The 19115-nt window shown below is 47.8% G+C and overlaps 3 protein-coding genes and 1 pseudogene across 7 annotated transcripts in view; 2 read left to right on the top strand and 2 right to left on the bottom strand.

Annotated features, from left to right (window-relative positions):
* The window catches only part of CABP1 (calcium binding protein 1), a 53882-nt gene extending 46069 nt beyond the window's left edge, over positions 1-7813 (bottom strand). Inside the window, exon 1 of the mRNA XM_028116613.2 lies at positions 7691-7813. The gene's annotated coding sequence lies outside the window, so the exon portion shown is untranslated. The remainder of the gene's footprint in view (positions 1-7690) is intronic.
* Positions 7814-10716: 2903 nt separating this feature from the next.
* POP5 (POP5 ribonuclease P/MRP subunit) lies at positions 10717-14570 on the top strand. Of its 3 annotated transcripts, XR_003611338.2 has the most exons (6): positions 10717-10776; positions 10860-11002; positions 12310-12459; positions 12642-12725; positions 12824-13062; positions 14203-14570. XR_003611338.2 is itself a non-coding variant. In XM_028116715.2 (5 exons), the coding sequence occupies exons 1-5, from the start codon at positions 10757-10759 to the stop codon at positions 12940-12942; spliced, it is 516 nt and encodes a 171-aa protein (XP_027972516.1). In that variant the 5' UTR covers positions 10717-10756; the 3' UTR covers positions 12943-13600. The 3 variants fall into 3 exon arrangements, 2 of the variants coding, with proteins under 2 accessions (XP_027972516.1, XP_027972517.1); XM_028116715.2 differs by lacking the exon at positions 14203-14570 and having other exon boundaries at positions 12824-13600; XM_028116716.2 differs by lacking the exon at positions 14203-14570 and having other exon boundaries at positions 12827-13600.
* A 765-nt stretch (positions 14571-15335) lies between these two features.
* The window catches only part of RNF10 (ring finger protein 10), a 37668-nt gene continuing 33888 nt past the window's right edge, over positions 15336-19115 (bottom strand). For all 3 annotated transcript variants that reach the window (XM_028116710.2, XM_028116708.2, XM_028116707.2), the window contains 3 exons: positions 16507-16564; positions 16251-16409; positions 15336-15620 (listed from right to left, as the gene is read on the bottom strand). In XM_028116710.2, the coding sequence (XP_027972511.1) occupies positions 15544-15620; positions 16251-16409; positions 16507-16564 (294 nt within the window). In that variant the 3' untranslated portion in view covers positions 15336-15543. The remainder of the gene's footprint in view (positions 15621-16250; positions 16410-16506; positions 16565-19115) is intronic.
* On the top strand, positions 17137-18672 carry LOC114219183 (small ribosomal subunit protein uS14 pseudogene; annotated as a pseudogene).

Below are 19115 nucleotides of genomic sequence, written 5' to 3' on the forward strand. Positions count from 1 at the left end.
GGAGGAGATGCAGGAGATGCGCCCAGGATCTTCTCAGCTGGGATGCTGAGAAGCACAGTCTAAAGCGGTTCTGATAGGCGTGGCACCCTCCTCTCCTCGCTTCAGGCCAATTTGGTCCAGGCAGAGCTGAGCTTTCCCCCAGGGTCTATTGCTGGGAAAGAGCTCCAGGTGGGCTGCCTGCCTACTGTTTATCTGCTGCCACACCTCCACTAGGAGGCCACCTCCATGACTGATGGGGACCGGAAGGAAGGACTCCTCCCATTTCTCACTGCCAGTCCTAAATCCACATCCTCCCTGGCCTTGGGCTCCCCACAGACCCACCCATGAGGGCCTCCTGGCCTCCAGTAGAAGCTAGACTGTTTTGCCCCTGCCCTCGGGGATCCCCTAGGTCTGAGTCTAGTCCCATCCAAGTGAGAGGGTGGACTGTTGCTCAGCCTGGCCTATAGTTAGAATCCACATTCCACCTCGTGTGATCTTGGGCAAGTGGCTTCACCTCTGTAAGCCTCAGTATCCTCATCCAAAAAATGGGAATAATGCCTCATAGGGTCACTGTGAGAATTAAATATAACAGGCCCAAGAGGGAGTTTTCTGGGGGATGGAAATGGTCTACAGTTTTACCTGGGAGGTGGTATATATAAAATTTAATGAACTGTGCACTTTAGGTTTGTTCGTTTTATACTATGACCATTATAGCTCGGTTTTTTAAAAAGTGCTAAGTGTCTGGTCCATGGTTTGTGCCACAAAAATGTTACCTAGTGTCAGTATTAGGCGTCCCATAACTATCTACTGAATGGACGAAAACTTTAGTGTCCTTCCATATTTCATCTATCATGTATGTGATTTCCGATGCTCTCAGTGCCTGGATGCTAAAGGAGCTCTAACTCAACATGTCCGGGACTGAGTTCTTCCCTTCACCTAAGTCTTCCCCATCTGCCCAGATCAGAAATGTGGATGTCACTCTGCCCGCCTTCTCCTCTTCCCTCCTTCGCCAACCCCTCACAGCCAACCCATCACCAAAACTGTCTCCAAAGATAAACCCCAACAATTCCTTCCCCTCGCTGAAAGGGCATGCTGACCTCCAGTCAAGAGAAAGAGCTTAACCACATGCAAAAGAATGAAGTTGGACCCCTACCTCACTCCATAGACAAAAATTAACTTAATGGATCAATTACCTAAATGTAAGAGTTAAAATGACAAAACAATTCATAAGGGTAAATATTCATGACCTCAGGTTTGGCCATGGGTTCTTAGATTTGACACGAAAAGCACAAGCAACAAAAGAAAAATAGATAAATGGGATGAAAAGTAAAAATTTGTGTGCATCAAAGGACATTATCAAGAAAGGCAAAGGGGGCATCTGGCTGGCCCAGTTGGCACAGAATGTGACTCTCAATCTCAGGGTCATGAGTTCAAGCCCCATATTGGGCATGAAGCTTACTTAAATTTTAAAAAAGAAAAGGTGAGGGGCACCTGGATGGCTCAGTCGGTCAAGTGTCCAACTCGGTATCAGTTCAGGTCTTGATCTCAGGGTCGTGAGTTCAGCCCCAGAGCTGGGCTCCATGCTGGGTGTGGAGCCTACTTAAAAAAACAAGGACACCTGGGGAGCTCAGTCGGTTAAATATCTGTCTTCAGCTCAGGTCATGATCTCGGGGTCCTGGGATGGAGCCCCGCATGGGGAATCCCTGCTCAGCAGGCAGTCTTCTTCTCCCTCTCCCTCTGCCCCTCCCACCTTCCAGCTCATGCTCTCTCTCTCTCTCAAATAAATAAATAAAATCTTAAAAAAAAAAACAGTGAAAAGGCAGCCTACAGAATGGGAGGAAATGTTTGCAAATCATATATCTGATAAGGGTTTAGTACCCAGAATATTAAAAAAATAAACTCTTAAGAACTCAACAACAAAAAGACAAACAACCCAAGTAAGTAAAGGACAAAGAAGATATACAAAAGGCCAAAAACCACATGAAAAAATGTTCCACATCATTGGTAACTAAGCAAATGCAAATCAAAACCAAAATGAGATACTACTTCACATGTACTAGAATGGCTTTAATAAAAATAAAAATAAACAGAAAATAGTAAATGTCAGCAAGGATATGGAGAAATAGGAACCCTCATACATGCTGGTGGGAATGTAAAATGTTCAGCCACCATGGAAAACAGCTTGGTGGTCCCTCAAAAAGTTAAACATAGAGTGACCATATGACCCAGCAATTCCATTTCTAGGTACATACCCAAAAGAATGTAAAACAGAAACTCAAACAGGTATTTATTTACTGATGTTCATAGCAGCATGATTCACATTATGGTAGAAACAACTCAAATATCTATCAACAGATGAATGAATAAACAAATCATGGTCTATCCATACAATGGAAAATTATTCAGCCATAAAAAGGAATGAAGCACCCATGTATGCAACTTGGATGAACCTTGAAAACATGATGCTCAGTGAAAGAAGCTGGACACAAAAGTTCTCATTTAGGGCGCCTGGGTGGCTCAGTTGGTTGGGCGACTGCCTTCAGCTCAGGTCATGATCCTGGAGTCCCAGGATCAAGTCCCACATCGGGCTCCCTGCTCAGCGGGGAGTCTGCTTCTCCCTCTGACCCTCTTCCCTCTCGTGCTATCTCTCATTCTCTCTCTCTCAAATAAATAAATAAAATCTTTAAAAAAAAACTTAAAGGCTTAAGTTTAAAACTTAAAAAAAAAAAAAGTTCTCATTTATAGGATTCCTTTTGCATGAAATACCCGGAATCGGCAAATCCACAGGGACAGAAGGCAGGTTGTCAGAGACTGGGGAGCAGGAGATGGGGAGTAATGGCAAAATGGGGATGGAGTGTTCTTATGAGGTGGTTAAAAAGTTGAAATTAGGGAGGGCGCCTGGGTGGCTCAGATGTTTAAGCGTCTGCCTTCAGCTCAGGTCATGATCCCAGGGTCCTGGGATCGAGTCCCGCATCGGGCTCCCTGCTCCGCGGCAGCCTGCTTCTCCCTCTGCCTCTCTCTCTCTCTCTCTGTCTCTCATGAATAAATAAATAAAATCTTAAAAAAAAAAAGTTGAAATTAGGGAGAGATGTTGGTTGCAAAACATTGTGAATGCACTAAATCCCACTAAACTGTACAGAAGAAGGAGGAGGAGGAAGAGAGGAAGAAGTACTGTTTCCCCTAACCCTTAAATCGGGCTGGTCTTAGGGCTGGATTTCACCAACACGACGCAGCAGAAATAATGTTTCTGAGACTTTTGAGTCGAGGCCTTAACAAGCCTGACAGCGTCTGTTTCTCAGAAGCCACCTGGTACGCCGTGAGAACCGCACGGAGGTGAGCTGGGGCCCCCCAGCCACCAGCCCCTGCTGAACTCCCAGCCGGCAGCCAGCCATGCGGGTGAGGCCATTTTGGAGCCCTCCAGCCACCCCAGTGCCCCCAGTTGACACCACATGAAGCACCCCCAGAGAATCCTAAAAAAATAAGTTGTTGCTTTAAGCCACCAAGTTTGGGGGTGATTTATTACACAGCAATACATAACCAATTCTACATCTAAAAACTTCACAAAGCCACCCGTGGCTCTCCACGCCCACCCCCAGCACTGGAGGCCAAGTCTCTCATCTCCCTCCAGGCAGTTGCTGCCTCCTCACTGGCTCCCCTCCTTCAGTTCAGCCTCTTGAGCTTCACCCTCCTCCAAAGCCGGAGGGAAACTTCTAGCCTTCCAGATAGCAGCCAAGCCCGTTAGCGAGGACAGCAAGGCCCTGAATGACCCAAGCCCATCCATCTCTGCAGTCCCAGCGCCCTTCACCCACACCTCCAGCCCCTACCACTCACACTTCCTATAACCCAGCACTACCACAAGCTGTCCCTCTACCCAGAACACTCTTTCCTACTCCCCTTCTCTTCTCCTGGCCTCAGCTCAGACATCACCACCTCCAGGAAGCCTTCCCTGATCTCCCAGACTGAGTTAGGTACCTCCTCAGGGTACCTTGTCCCCTTTCTAACCCTCATCACAGTAGCTGCCTCTGAATTGCTGTTGACATTTCGAAGCACTGTGAGAAATTTCAAGGTAGGAACAAAGTCGTCTTTGTGCTCTCAGAGCCTAGTACAGGCCTGACACATAGCAAGTACCCAGGGAAACCCAGGGGAATTAGGGAGTGCCAGCTGGGGACCCCCTCACATCTCATATGGGACTGTGCTGGGGCCGGAATGATGACTGTCAGAGCTGAGAGAGTGGAGCCCTCCCATATGCCCAACGCCTGACTGCGCGAACAGAACGACTTGTCTGACTCATCTGTCTCCCCAGTAAAGAGACAGTCACATGCAGTGGCTCCTTGTATGAGCTATGCAGGCGGGCAGCTCGGGGTTCAAATCCTGACTCTGCTACCTGCTGGCTGTGTGACCCTGAAGAAGTGACTTCACCTCTCTGGGCACACTTCCCTCATCTGTGATAATGGCACCTCATAGAGAGGTATCGATGAGATGATATCGGTAAAAATGCTTAGCACAGTAACTGGTCCATGGCAGGCTCTCTGAAAGGTAACTGGTCTCTTCTTGCCACACACTGAGCTGCAGGATCCAGGCCTAGCACTGTGCCTGGCATATGGTGGCTGTTCAGCCAATGCCTTAGGAATGAATGAGGAAGGGGTCTGGTGATAAGACAATAATAATCATAACAGCACACAAGTATTAACTCATTCAGTCTTCGCTACCACTAAAGGAAGTGGGTACTGTTATGATGTGCATTTTACAGGTAATGAGATTGAGGCCCAAGAGCACACAGGTCTTCAGTAGTGGAGGTTAGATTTGGACTGAGACAGTCTGAGCCCTTTCACCCTCCAACCACCACCCAGACTGCCTCTCAACACCCAAGGCCTGCTTCTCCTGTCAGCTTGGCTTCTCAAAGCAGCTTTGTGGTCCCAAGCACATGAATCTCTCTCTGGGCCTCAGTTTCCCCACCTGCCAAGAGAGAACTGTAGGAGACAGGAGCCAGTGTGGAATCCAGGCCTAGCCACTCTCTGGCCGGGGCTGGGGACCTGCTGAGCAGCCAGCCCCGGCCGGGGCCATATTTTCCATGGGCTGGACTGTCCCAGGAGGTCACTGCATATTGACCACTGCACTATCTCCCCACGTTGGGAGGAGTCTGGCCTCTGCTTATTCCTGTCCCCCTCCCCAGGGCCCCTGAGGAAAGCTGAGGCGGCCACCCCCAGATGTCTATTCCTGTCCCTGGCCTAGCGCCGTGCTGGGGAAGCAACAGCTATTTTGAGGCCCTTCTCCCTCCAAGCATAAGCGGTGGGAAGGCGCTGGGAACATCCCGAACTAGGAGGCCGCCCATCGCAGCCTCACCCTGGATCTGGGCCACACCAGCCCTGCGGCTCTGCCCCTTCTTCCAGCTCTTGGCGATGTGATCGGTTCTGATCACAGCCACCGCGGTGGGATAACCCCGGAGAACCAGTTCCCAAGGACTTCCGCTAGAGGCTGGAGCACAGGGAGGCTGGGCCTTGCCCTTTTGGGAAAGGACTGGAGCAGGCACAGCTGGACACCCCAGCTGCGAGGAGGAACTGCTCTGAGCTTGAAATCGGGGAAGACAATGTGCGGGGCAATAATATAAAAATACCTAACATTTCTTGAGCGCTTGTGATGAGACAGGCCCTGTTCCAAGCACTTGACATGGAGGTAAGTCTTTTAATTCTCACAGAGAGGAAAACCTCACTGAGGTCTGGAGAGGGTAAGTGACTTGCCCAAGGTCACACAGAGGGTTGAGTGGCTGAGTCAGGACTTGAACACAGGCAAGCTGGCCCCCGGCATCCATGCTTTTAACCGTCTGAGCCTTGTTTTTCTTCCCTCTGAATCTTGCAAGCCCAGGGGGCTAATATAAATTAAGGGAATGAGCACTGGGTTGAGAGCCCTCTTGTCATTCCCAGGCACATGGCTGGCCGGCCCATGCAGGGAGTTCAAACTTCCTCACCTACAAAATGAGGCTGATATTACCCACTCCCAGGGTTGAGGTAAGAACTAGCAATAACACGCTTTGGGGACTCAGAAACGCCTCTAAATTATGAAATTAACACGTGCACCTGGTAAAACAGAATGGTACAAAAGGGGACCCAGGAAAAAGGGAGTTCCCCTCCGACTCCACACCTTTAATTTTTCTCCCCAGAGGCAACCTCCGCCAATTGCTTTTGGGTCCCTTTTTGGAAATTCTCCATGCACATAAAGACAGAGAAGTTATATTCGCATAGGGATTTAGAATATGGGCTGCCTGGTACTGCTGCTTACTATCTATGTGAAGCTTGGGCAAGCTACCTGTTCCCTCTGGGTCTCCCTTTCCTCACCTGTAAATGAGTTACTAAAATTAAAGTATCTCATGTAAAGGGTAGCTGTGAGGGTTAAAGGAGTCAATCTATGTAAAGTGTTTAGAACATCCTCTGGCACATGGTGTCCGATAGATATACACATACAGTGGATCCTTTCTGATAGACATTGAGATAGCCTTGTGCTATCAGAAACAATACTGCAAGACACATCCTCGTTCACCTGTCATTTGGCACAACTGCAAGAATCTCTGTGGGATAAATTCCTGGCAGAGAAATTGCTGGGTCAAACCGTAGTGCCCTTGTAATTTCAATTAATTTTTGGATGAGTGAACCCTCGCGGCAGGCAGGGAAGAGGGAAGGAAGTCCACGAGGCAGTGAGGACGAGGGAGGAGTGAGATGCAGTGTTCTGTCTCTGAGGCCCAGAGAGGGCCATGTCTGCCCCCCCGGGAACCTGGAGGACGCAGCAGCTCCCTAAGCCCCTGGCCAAGCAGATGGAGGGTTGAATTTTATACAGATTGTTCCCATAAAGGTTTTACAGGGAAATGGTTGATTGGATCAGAGGGGCAGGCGCCCCTAATGAGCAGCAGCTGCTTAACAAAATGCTGCAGCAGATACAATTTCCCTTTACCACTACCCACCATGGCAGCAAGCATCCACACCCTGGTAGGGACACTTGGATGCCCAAGTCACCTCAGAATGACACCCCAATCGGGTTTGCCTTCTCCGAACATCCTTCTAGGTCCCAGACATCCGAGAAGAGGTAGAGAGCAAGGGGTTAAGAGCACAGGTGTGGGGGGGAGACAAAAAAGGTCTTTTGTCTGCTGACATTACATTGTGACCTTGGACAAGTCATTTGCTCCTTGACCTCAGAGAAGGTTGTCCTGAGGGCTAAATGAAAGTGCTTACACAGTGCCTGGCACACAGTGAGAGCCTGATACATGGAAGCCCCGAAGATACAGATGAAGAATAAAAGCAGCTACTCCGGACCCCACCTCAGAAGAGCCTGGGAACAAGGTACACAGCGGTGGCCCCCCATCCCCATCTAGGAGAGCGATTTAGCAGTTGCCCCAACCACGTCCTAGGGAATGTTCCAGATGTCCCAGTCTGGAAAATGGGATGTGTGACTTATGTTTCCAAGTAAGTTTTAAAGGCCTTGCCAAAGCTAATAATTCCATTTTGTGTCTGATCCAAAAGAGCAAATGGGAACTGTCAAGTGAGAAGAAGGCACTGGAAGGAAGTTTCCCAAGCACCCCCACCTTCCCCTTATTGATCTGATGTAGGATCTGCCCTTTCAGAGAACTCCCAGGAGTAACAACAGCAAGTACCCCCACCGATCAAGTAAGTGCCCAGGTTCGGGGTCAGATCGCGATTAGCCTCTTCCCGCCTGAGTTCTGTACCTGTGAGTTTGAGCCTCGGCGGCCCTCCTCCCTGTAAGGTGGGGATCACTCGGGCGCTGCGGTGAAGGTTCGAGGAGCGACTGCGGGCGAGCGCCCCGCCCCCGCCCGGCAGGCATCCCGGGGACCCGCACCACCGAGGCGCAGGCGCGTCGCCGCCGCCGAGCGCGTCCACGCCTCCACCGGCGGATTCCCCCGCGGCCTCCCGCGCCGCGCGGCGGGGACCCGGGTGGTTGCAAACAGCCGCCGGCCTCATTAGGAGACGTGTAATTAGCGGCTGGCGGAGCCGGAGCCGGCGCGGGCTAATTACCGCGGCGAGCGGGCTGCACCGCCCACGCCGCCGCCCCGGCCGCCGGGCCACCGCGGATGTCTGGAGCCCCCCCCCCGTGCGGCCGGCGGGGGGAGCCGGACCCCGTCCCGAGGAGGGGAGGCCCGGGACTGCCCCCCAGTGTGCTTGCTCCGGGGGCTACGCCGGGGGCGGGGAGGAACAGACCATTCACTCAAAAGGGCGTGTACGGTGCGCTCCCGGTGTCAGGCGTTTCGCCCACGCTATCTCGTTTCTCTCCGGTTCACTCGCGAGCGAGGGACCACCGTCATCCTGTTAGATGAGGAAACTGAGGTCTAGGGACGTGAATTAGCCTCCCCGGCAGCAAGTGGCTGGAAAATAGTGAGGGGACAGGCAAAACCGTGCACAGGATAGCAGCTGCTGCGTGGGCGAGAGTAAGGACTCGAGTCGGATGGCCTTGGGTTCGAATTCTAATCCAGCTCCTTCCTGGATGTGACTGGTCTGAGCCCCAACTGCATCAATAAAATGGGCGCGGCGTTGGGATTAAGCGAGTTGAAAGCTAGGAAGTGTTGGTGTTACTTGAGGGACGCGAGGCTCAGGGAGGGGTGCTCTGAGGCTCTTCTCCGCGCACAACGGGCCTCTGACGCCCCCTGCTGGCCAAAGGGGGATGCTGGCGAAACCGTTTTTGGATAAACAGGTTGTTTTGGGATGAGATAGCGTAGACACAGGTCCCTCAGCAGGGCCACTGCCCTCCCGCCTCCCCGCCTCCCCTCTTGCCCTTCCTTCCTCAGCATCCCTTCTTTATGGTGGCAAAGAGTTGAGAGATGGGGAAATTGAGGATTCATTCCAGACTTTGCAAATACGTGGCCTCCCTTCATAGACCTCACAGGGCCAGCCAATTCCACAATTCTACAAATAGGGATAGGTATAAAGATCAAGTTACAAAGCTGTGAACCACCGTACTGGGTATAACAAAAAAATCTGGAACTAATTTGTCTATCGTGGGAATACTAACCAATTAACAGTGTTATATCTGTGCAGCTGAAAAACAACATTGCAGAAGGGTTGACATGAAAACAGTCAAACAAGAATGAATCTTACAGACGTTATGTGGAGCAAAAGGAGCCACACACAAACAAACAAACACACACACACACACACACATACTGTTGGTTTTTATATAAAGTTCAAGAACAGGAGTGCCTGGGTGGCTCAGTTGGTTAAGCGGCTGCCTTCAGCTGAGGTCATGATCCCAAGGTCCTGGGATCCCAGCCCAGAATAGGGCTCCCTGCTCATCGAGGAGTCTGCTTCTCCCTCTCCCTCTGCCCTTCCCCACTGCTTGTGCTCTGTCGCACTCTCTCTCAAATAAATTTAAAAAATAAAATCTTTAAAAATAAATAAAGTTCAAGAACAGGCGAAATTGCTCTTATGATAGAATTCAAAACAGAGGCTATTTCTGGGAAGGTTTTGACTGGGAAGAGAGCAAGGAGCCTTCTTGGGTGTGGAAATGCTCCCTATTAATATGGGTGGTAGTTACAAAAGTCTACACATATGTAAAAATTCATTAAGCCTTACACTTAATATGTACTTTATGCATAGTACACCTCAATAATTCAGTTGTAAAAAAAAAGCAAAAAAAAGTGCTAAACAGTTTGATTCTATTCATAAGAAAATAAAAGGAAAAATATAATTAATCATAGAGCAGCAGTTCTAAGTTTTTTGTCTCAGGACCCCTTTATGTTCTTAAATTATTGAGAATCCCAAAGAGCTTTTGTTTTTATAGGATATATTGATACTTATCATGGATATTAAAACTGAGAAATGTAAAGATTCCAAGTAAACAAATAAAACTGAGAAGTGTTTAAAACACAATAGAAAATCCCATTAGCCATCAGAGTTATAATGTCAGCACCTGTCACATAGTCTCTGGAAAACTTTACTGTCCACTCTGAGAAAGTGAAAAAGGCAAATAACGTTTTAGTATTATTATGAAAGTAATTTGACATTAGGGACACCTGGAAAGAGTCTCAGAAAACCCAGTGGTCCCTGGACCTCACTTTGAGGCCCGATGGCACAGGGGGAACGAAAAGGAAGAAAATACACTACATGATAAATTATTCTCTCCCGGTGCTGAGATTATAATTTTTTATTTCCTTCTTGATACTTTTTTTTTAAGTAAAATGTAACAACCACGGATTGTTTCTGCAAACAAAAGCCGAGGCAATACACAGGTTTCCATAAGATTGTTGAAAGACCCAAACAGTAATAATATATTTGGCTGTACGAAAAAATTAAACAGAGCTCTAACCTGAAACTAGGGGTCCGATTTACCGTGTCAATCCCAGGCGTGTAAATGCAGGGTCTTGCCCTCAAAAGTTGTGCCGTCTAGTTTAGGGAGCGAATATAAGTGCATACACAACTTCACTGCAAGGTAATAAAAAGTAAATAGCCCAAGAGCCCCAAATGCGGCTGCGTCCTACACAGAATTGCAAACTAGCGTGTTGCAGAAACACCCAACGCAACCACACGCCACTCCATCGCGGATCTCCACCCGCAAACAACTAACTCGGCGGGGCTGTCAGCAGGACGCATGCGCTCTACAAATGTAGAGGGAGGTAGGGCTTAAAGGAGACTGACACTGGGTTCGGCCTCCCAACTCTCTAGCCCCGCCCTCCTACCCTGTTTCCCTCTCTGAGTGGTTGCAAGACGGCGGAGGGTAATTTCCCATTGGCCGCCAGCAGATATCCGGTTCGGGCGCAGGGCCGCCGGGCGCGGAGGCAGCCATGGTGCGGTTCAAACACAGGTAAGGACTCTGTCCAGCATCCGCTTCCCTGCCGGGTCCCCGCGGCCTCGGCCCCGCGCTCACTTTCCTGCTGCCCGCCGCAGGTACCTGCTCTGCGAAGTGGTGTCTGATGACCCCCGCTGCCGCCTGAGTCTGGAGGACCGAGTGCTGGGTGGCCTCATACGGGACACGATCGCCCGCGTGCACGGGACTTTCGGCGCGGCCTCCTGCTCCATCGGCTTCGCGGGTGCGAGGGTCCTGGGGAACTAGGCGGACGGCGGGATTGGGAGGGAACGGGGGCCGGAAGAGGGAGAAAGAAGGGGTACGAGCGACCGCAGGAGCTTCCAAGCCCGATACACAGACTTCACTGTACAGTATCGTCCTCTTGAGGCCACTCGGAGTCTAAGCCCAAGTCTGGACGAGTCCGAGGTTCCGCGGAGAGCTGTAAGGCAGGGCACTTTGCGCAAGAATCTGCTTTACCTATTTCACACGTGTATAGTGGGGATTGTGATTGAATTGAGCAGGATAATGAATTAAATGGGGAAAGCCATGTGTAGTTCCGAGTTAAGTTACTTGGTTACATTGACATCCCATGGGGAAAAATATTGTCAAAATTACCCCTAAAAAGCCCTTAATAGGGCAGATGAAATACAGAACCCACCACCGTATGTAAATGAGGAAGAGGATTCTTCTGACAGGCACGCTTTTTTCAAGTGGTTTTTTTTTCACGATTTTATTTAAATATTTATTGGAAAGAGAGAGACAGCGAGAGCGAGCAGGAACAGGGAGGAGAGGGAGCAGCAGACTCCGCGTTGAGCAGGGAGCTTGACACATCCCAGGACCCTGGGATTAAGACCTGAGCTGAAGGCAGACGCTTAACCGACTGAGCCACCCAGACTCCCCTAGCCACACTTTAAATTCATTACCTCTTTTACCCTTTGCTTAAAATTGAACACTGGAGAATTACATGCACATAGGCACAGTTCACTTATATTGGGTCATTCTCAGCCTCTTCAAGTACCTAGAGAGTCCAGTTGCAATAGAACCTGTTTTTCAGGGGGCGCCTGGGTGGCTCAAGTGCCTTAAGCTTCTGCCTTTGGCTCAGGTCATGATCCCACAGTGCTGGGATCCAGCCCATCAGGCTCCCAGCTCAGGGGGAGCCTGCTTCTCCCCCCGCTTGTGCTGTCAAATAAATGAAATCTTAAAAAAAAAAAAACGAAAAAAAAACCCACCACCTGTTTTTCAGCCAAGGGTTTCCTCTGAGGAAGATGGTTCCCTGCCAATCCCTACCCCACTTATCAGTTAATCAGGGAATTAGAGGAGCATTTAAAATTCCAAATTCATTCACCAGTTCTGAGTGGTGTACAAAGCCTTGGGTGTGGTTTATCCCTTTTCCATAAATGAAGGTCTGTCCTAAGGTTTTTTTTCCTTCAGAAATTTTTTACTCACTGATGCATCCCAAGCGCCACTGCCTGGCACACAGTAGACTCTCAGTTACTCTTAAGATTTTTAAGTGAATCCAGTTTCCCCAAATGATTTTTCCCCCTGCTGTAGTGCGATACCTCAATGCCTATACTGGAATAGTGCTACTTCGATGCCGGAAGGAATTCTACCAACTTGTGTGCTCAGCTCTTCCTTTCATCACATACTTGGAGAACAAAGGACACCGTTACCCGTGTTTCCTCAACACCTTACACGTGGGAGGTAGGGGTGCATGTGGTATGGCTGCTGATTTTTCAATAGTAACAGGTCCAGGGTTCAGTCTTGACAGGCAGGTGGGTCTTCCTGCTATCCTGCCAGAACGGGAGGCTTTCACCTAACTTGGAAAGTCTTTGAGGCAGACACCTTTCACAAGCTGTTGACCATGGAGCTCTTTCATGTGCCAGGTACAATTAGAACATGTCAGAAGTTCCTGATTCGTTACAACAGGAGACAGCTGTTGATCTTATTGCAGAACTGCACTGATGAAGGTAAGCAACATTAGCCAGTGCCCACTGAGCAGTAACTAGCCTGAGTAAGAGGTCACTCCCAAAGACCTCTTTCATCCCTGCTCTGCCTGCCTTTCCAGCAGAACGGGAAGCTATCCAGAAGTCTGTCACCAGAAGCTGTTTACTAGAGGAGAGATCAGATGAGGAGGAGCTTTCAGACAATGGCGGTGAGGAGGAGGCTGCTGAAGCAATGGAGTGAACCTCTCTGCAGGCTGTGCTGGGCCTGAGATTCAGGGCCCACTTGTTGGAACAGGACATTCTGGAAGGCAGCAGCATCTGCTAGTTTGCCAAAATGGATGACTGCAGACCAGAGCCCAAGGTATCAGCTCAAAATGGAGGACTTGTTCACTTAAACTGAAGTCACCTTTACCTAGCGCTGCCTGGCTAAGTGGTTCTGCAGGTGGTGAACCCCCAGTAGTTACAGACGTCTCTATCTAATTGCCTGGCTGAGTAGGTTTAATAAAAGTACTTGGCAAGTCGCCTGGGTGGCTCAGTCCGTTAAGCATCTGACTCTTGGTTTTGGCTCAGGTCATGATCTCACGATTGTGGGATTGAGCCCTGAGTCCCGGCTCTGTGCTCAGCATAGAGTCTGCTTCGGACTCTCTTTGCTCTCTCCCTCTCCTGCTCTGTCTCTCGCCTCTCTCTCAAATAGAAACTTAAAGAAATATACGGGGCGCCTGGGTGGCTCAGTCATTAAGCGTCTGCCTTCGGCTCAGGTCATGATCCCAGGGTCCTGGGATCGAGCCTCACATCAGGCTACCTGCTCCGCAGGAAGCCTGCTTCTCCCTCTCCCACTCCACCCTGCTTGTGTTCCCTCTCTTGCTGTGTGTCTGTCAAATAAATAAAATCTTAAAAAAAAAAATGTACTTGGCTTCTGTAGCATTTAGTATACTTAGGAAGTTCAAGCTTGGCCAGGTCTCCTTCCCCCTCTATCCCTGGCCTCAGCGGGGAGACTGGCTCCCTATAATGCTAGATGTATAGCCTCCCACTTGAGGCCTTGTGCCCTCACCCCTAGGATGAACCCTAAGCAATTCAGGTTATTTAGAGTAAAAGTATTAGTGAGACACGACAACTGAACTGGCACAAATCTATAGCTGGTCTCCTTACTGACCCACGGGGCCTTAAAAATACGAGATTCCTTACCAATCCTTAATCAGGTAACAGGATAACAAACGTCGTTCTTGCACTTTTCTTGGGGTGGGTGGGGGTGACAAAACCTGGCCTTGCCTGACATTACAAAGCCAAGCAGCAGCTGTCAACTTCCAGTTTTCTGCAGGCCGGGCCACCTGAGACGGAGTGACACTGCCACACTCACAGAGGTTAGGAGGATTTGGATCCACTACTTAACTAAGGACATTTCTAGGATCTGTTTTCTTGTATAACAAAACATGTTATTCAAAATCCCTTTTACATTTAACAGATTTGTAATGTTTGCTTCAATGTGTCCCCTCACTTTCAGGGCTGGAACACCCTCATGCACCCAGGACAGTTCCTGTCCCAGGATTTCTGAACCTCTTTCTTAAAAGAATGACAGGTAAAGCTAAGCCCAACTCGAGAACCCCTTAGGCCTGACAGTAGGAAAGACACTGCCCCGTGTCGGCAGAGTGCTCAAGCTTGTAGCAGCTATTACTTTAACCTATTTAAGAAGTGTGTCTAGGGGCGCCTGGGGTGGCTCAGTCGTTAAGCGTGCTGCCTTCGGCTCAGGTCATGGTCCCAGGGTCCTGGGATTGAGCCCCAAGTCCGACTCCCTGCTCTGCAGGAAGGCTGCTTCTCCCTCTCCCACTCCCCCTGCTTGTGTTCCCTCTGTGTGTCTGTCAAATAAATAAAATCTTTAAAAAAAAAAACAAAAAGAAGTGTGTCTAGCTAACCTGTAAAGAACTTTAAAAAACCAGAAAGCTCAGCGTTGCTTGTGCAGGTGATTTATTGCAACTGTTTGCCTTCACATTCTATATTATACCTAGAGGTCACTATTAAACAGCAAAATAATTCACATCACTCAAATTCTGCTCCAACCAAGTCATTGACTGCTCTAGAAAACAGGGAGGCAGTGGGCACTACCACTGCTTTCAAACCTGCCCAGCTCCGCCTCCAGGTGTGCCAGACTCCTCTGTTCCTACAACTCAGACCACTGTCACTAGAAACAAGCTTCATCTAACAGTTGGCAGGTTCCAGGGCTTCTTTAGTGACAATTACAGCTTTCCTTGCCAAATGAGCCACATACAAGATCTAAAACCCTCTAGCACATAGGTAAGCAAACCAGGCCCGGCACCGCAGCCTGGCCATTTCTCAGAAGAAAAACTGCAATTCAAGCTGGGCGTCCTAAATCCATTTTATTCCCATCCTCTCTTTCTTTAACAAGAGGAAAACTAAACAGGAAAGACTCAACTATTATTAAAAGACACACTGAGCGATGTGTTGAAACCATGAGGCTCTGACATGTCAGCAGAGCAGTGCTAGAACACTCTGGGGTGTGGGCTACTCCAAGGGATGGTGAACGGACTCAAACTTATTTGGGCTGAGAAAAACTAATTACACATGGGTCAAAAAAAAGACTAACCCTGGTAACAAACTAAAAATCTTGGCAGGAAGAGATCTCTTGTGTCAATACTTTATTTTGGTGTAAAGATGGGAAGCTGGAAAATACACTGTATTTAAAATTTTCTTGGTTCCCCCTCACGCTGTGGAAACCCCCTCCCCCCAGAGCTAATCTTTTCAAACTCAAATACTTAAAAATTACAGCAGCAAAACAAAAGCACAGAAAAAAGAAAACCAGATGGAGAAGATAGCTGGGCCAGTAGTGTCACTTGGTGTGGACGACTGAGGTGCTGAACAGGAGCTTTTGTTTCTGTTTTTTTCTTTTCTTTCCTCCTTTCTCTTCTAAATGGAAACACAGAAAGAGCTTATTAGCTTTTGAATGCCATCCCCTTGCCCACAGTCAGTTTTCACTCCTGAGAGTCCCAGAGAGGCAGCTAAGGTTCTAGGATGAGGACTGCATGGATCCAGACACCAGTCTTTGCATGCTCCAGGTATTTGGGCAAGTCCCTTTAAGTCCCTAGACCCATTTCCTCATCTGCTCTACCCGTGATAGTTCTACCCATTTAATATAGTTGGTGGGAGAATAAAATGAGCACAATGCTAAGCACAGAGAAGGCACACCCTGAACGTTAATGTTCTTGTCTAACTGAATAACCACAGAGTGGTGTGGGCTTCAAGCCTGACTTCTCCATCTATTAGCCACCCTCTACCAAACTCAGGATTCTAAAATCTACTCTCCACTACTATGTCTTAGAAGGGACAAAATAGAGTTTCTCAGAATTTCACATCTAGGCCTCAAGAATTAATGTGGGGTGGCAAAAAGGTCCTAGCTGACATACCAAAAGGACTATTAACTGACAATAGCCTGTGAACCTACAGGCTCAGAGAGAAGTGCCTAATTAGTGATGTCCACCATGGGATCCAGGTGGGAATGACAACCCTGTACCGAGCACTCCATTTCTTTGCTTTTACCAGAGAGGGGATCTGAAGTAGCTGGTGTGTCCAGTTTCATGAAGGCTGCTTCAATAGCTTGGCTGAAGGAATTCTGGAAACTGGGCACAGGAACACGGTCTGAGTTATCACTCTCCCCATCGCTGTCCACAGGAGCAGGAGGAACTAAGCTGTTCTCATCTACAAAATACCAGTGTTACAATTTTAGAGACGATTCTAGAGACTCTGACATTCTGAAAGGGACCAAATTCCCCCTCCACTAAAAGGTCATTCTCACCTTTTTTGGGAGCAGTTTTGGGCCACACATCTGCTTTTGCTTTTCCAACCCTCAGCATCTGCCCAAGTGGGAAAGAGGGGAGAAAATAATTTAAGTAACCAGTCCAATTTCTTTTCCAGACTTGTCTTGACACTAACTGGCTAGGAGGACAAAGAATTATCACCTCTGGAAAAAAGGATTTTCCAGGTACTTCTTTCTTCCACACACTATTTCGGTCATGTTCTCTATATCCTGACCAGTAGAACGAGCAGTGAAGTTCCCAAGGTGTAAGGCCAAAGCCTGTTTTATTCCTTAGGAAACAGGTAAAGAATAGTGCATTGACAGCACAAGAGGTTCTTAACTCAGTTGGGAATCCTGACTTTGTGTCACTCCCTTCTGATAAGTTTTCCCCGCTCTTCTTGGGACCCCTAAAAACATAAACCCCTTGGAATAAGCAGTGTGCAGTACCCTCCAATTTTAAAATGAACCACCTGGCTATTGAACTCCAGTTACTTTAAGGCCAAGAAAACCAGAATAAATTTAACTTTATCCTGAAACTGCTCCAACAACCTTCATTACCCTTCAGTCTTTGCTTTTCCAATGGCTCCTTAATAATTAACTTTTAGATCCAGCCATAGACCAGATTCCTCCATGTACAGTAAAATCAGAATGATCCCTCCTGCCCCTGAATGAAGGAACTCTTTCATCTCATCTGGCCAAGGGCAGCTTCTTAATTATTGAGGGCCAGTGTGAGTCCCATCTGCCACACATGCCATGCTCACAGCAGGGGGAGTTTTATTCCTGGAAAAATACCACGAGACAAGCCCCACAAGATTCAAATAGGAATTTCTTGTTCTGAAATATGTGTCCCTAAGTGAGGTACGATTATTATTCAAATGGAGTTGGGCTGGCAGAAGTTGATTTCATTGAATAACCTTTCTTTATCATGATCTTTTCCCTTGGTCCCTGGGAGTTTGGGGTTCAAATAATACGGCATCCAAATCATCTTACTCTTAAAAGGTCATTAAAAAATATATCACCTATGAATGTTTAAATGTTTAACCCGAATCTACTCATGAAAAAAAGAAACCAACAAATCCAAACTCTAGAGCTCCATATACAACAAATGGCCTGGATGCTTCAAAAATATCCATGCCATAGGAAGAAAATAAACAAAAAAAAAAGAGGCCAGAGAAACTGTTATAGATCAAAGGAGACTGAAGACTTGACAAATACATATGATGAGCAATCTCTGATTGGACCTGACTGAAAATACAGGACCCTTGAGACAAATGGAGAAATAGAAATATATACTATATGAGGTATTTAATTAGCTGAATTTCTTTGATGTGGTCATGACAACTGTGCTTATACAGAAGAATGTCATTTCGGGAGCCATTTTTCTTGTATTTGGTGGTGAACTGTCATTCATGAGGTCTGTAACTTATTTTCAACATAGTAAAACAGTAAAAAGAATTGTTAGCAAAATGCTAACAATTGGTGAACTTAGGTGAAAGGTAAAAGCGTCCATTATGCTATTCCTTCAACGTTTTTAAGTTTGAAGTTGTTCACCATATAATGCTGAAAAAAAGCAATGGCAATAAAACCTAGCTTAAAAAAACAACTTAAGCATTTGACATAACTCCTGGAAGCCACTTGCATAATTATCACCTCTGAAGCCTACCAGTTAATATTTGGGATTACTCTCAATTATTTCTTCCTCCTTGACTTCAGGACTCTCCTTACCAAAGTCCAATTCCTGCTTTTTTCTCAGCACACACTGCCATTCGTTGTGAGAAACATCCATTATCACCTGCACTAAAGAACTGTTAAGCTGATGATTCCAAACTAGCCCCAAAGAGGTTAATACTAATTCTAATGAGGGTGCTTGGCAAGCTGTCCATCCATCTTCCTTAGTTATCTCAATGCAGGAATGCTGAGTGTTGGTTTGTTGTTTTAAAGATTAATAAAGTCATCTGACATTCTTTTGCGTCGCTGCATCCAAGAGAGCAAGCTGGGTCACCAGCAGCTCTACCGGAGCCATCCAAGGAAATTTAGCCAAGGTTCTCGTTCTTGCTGTGTTTGCTCAAACCCACACGGTCTGAGATCCGGAAATAGGACCTCAGTATGTGCCACCAGTGTTTCCATCAGTACTCAAAGGATACAGGCTTCAGTAAATTGGATTAAGTGAACTTCCTTGAATGGGTCATCCAAGAGACCTATCTTAATGCTAACTCATTGTACATAAAATACTTCAATTACTGGGGGAGGGGGGGGTGCGGGGGGGGGTCTGACAAGTGTCACTAGCCTAGTGTTCCTCTAACCCAGCTGCCCAAGAAAGCTGGTCTGGCTAGTTATAGAACAACCAAGACCTTTCCCTTCCCAAAGTGAAGAGGAATGGTTTATTATCTGTAACAGATACACCCTACCTGAATCCAAGGTCCTAGAACTAGGGACCAGCTAAAATTGACTGATGTCTCCCCAGCCCCTACAACAGTGCTCACTACCCAAGTATCTAATGATTTTTTAAATAACTGAAGCTCTGATTCTCCCTCAGCTACTCTTGGCCTCTTTCCTTGGTAAGTCTATACAGTGATATCTGGGACTAAATCCATGAGATTTCCTCTTAA

Source organism: Eumetopias jubatus, unplaced genomic scaffold, assembly GCF_037043125.1.
Source record: "Eumetopias jubatus isolate StellerSeaLion01/CBP00866 unplaced genomic scaffold, mEumJub1_p1.0 scaffold_16, whole genome shotgun sequence".
Classification (NCBI taxonomy): domain Eukaryota; kingdom Metazoa; phylum Chordata; class Mammalia; order Carnivora; family Otariidae; genus Eumetopias; species Eumetopias jubatus.

Bases quoted from the DNA above. Each gene is read 5' to 3' on its own strand.
- POP5 (XM_028116715.2), top strand. From the start codon at position 10,757: ATGGTGCGGTTCAAACACAG. The intron at 11,003-12,309 runs GTGCGAGGGTCC...CCCCTGCTGTAG, and splicing joins CTGCTCCATCGGCTTCGCGG to TGCGATACCTCAATGCCTAT. The intron at 12,726-12,823 runs GTAAGCAACATT...CTGCCTTTCCAG, and splicing joins GCAGAACTGCACTGATGAAG to CAGAACGGGAAGCTATCCAG.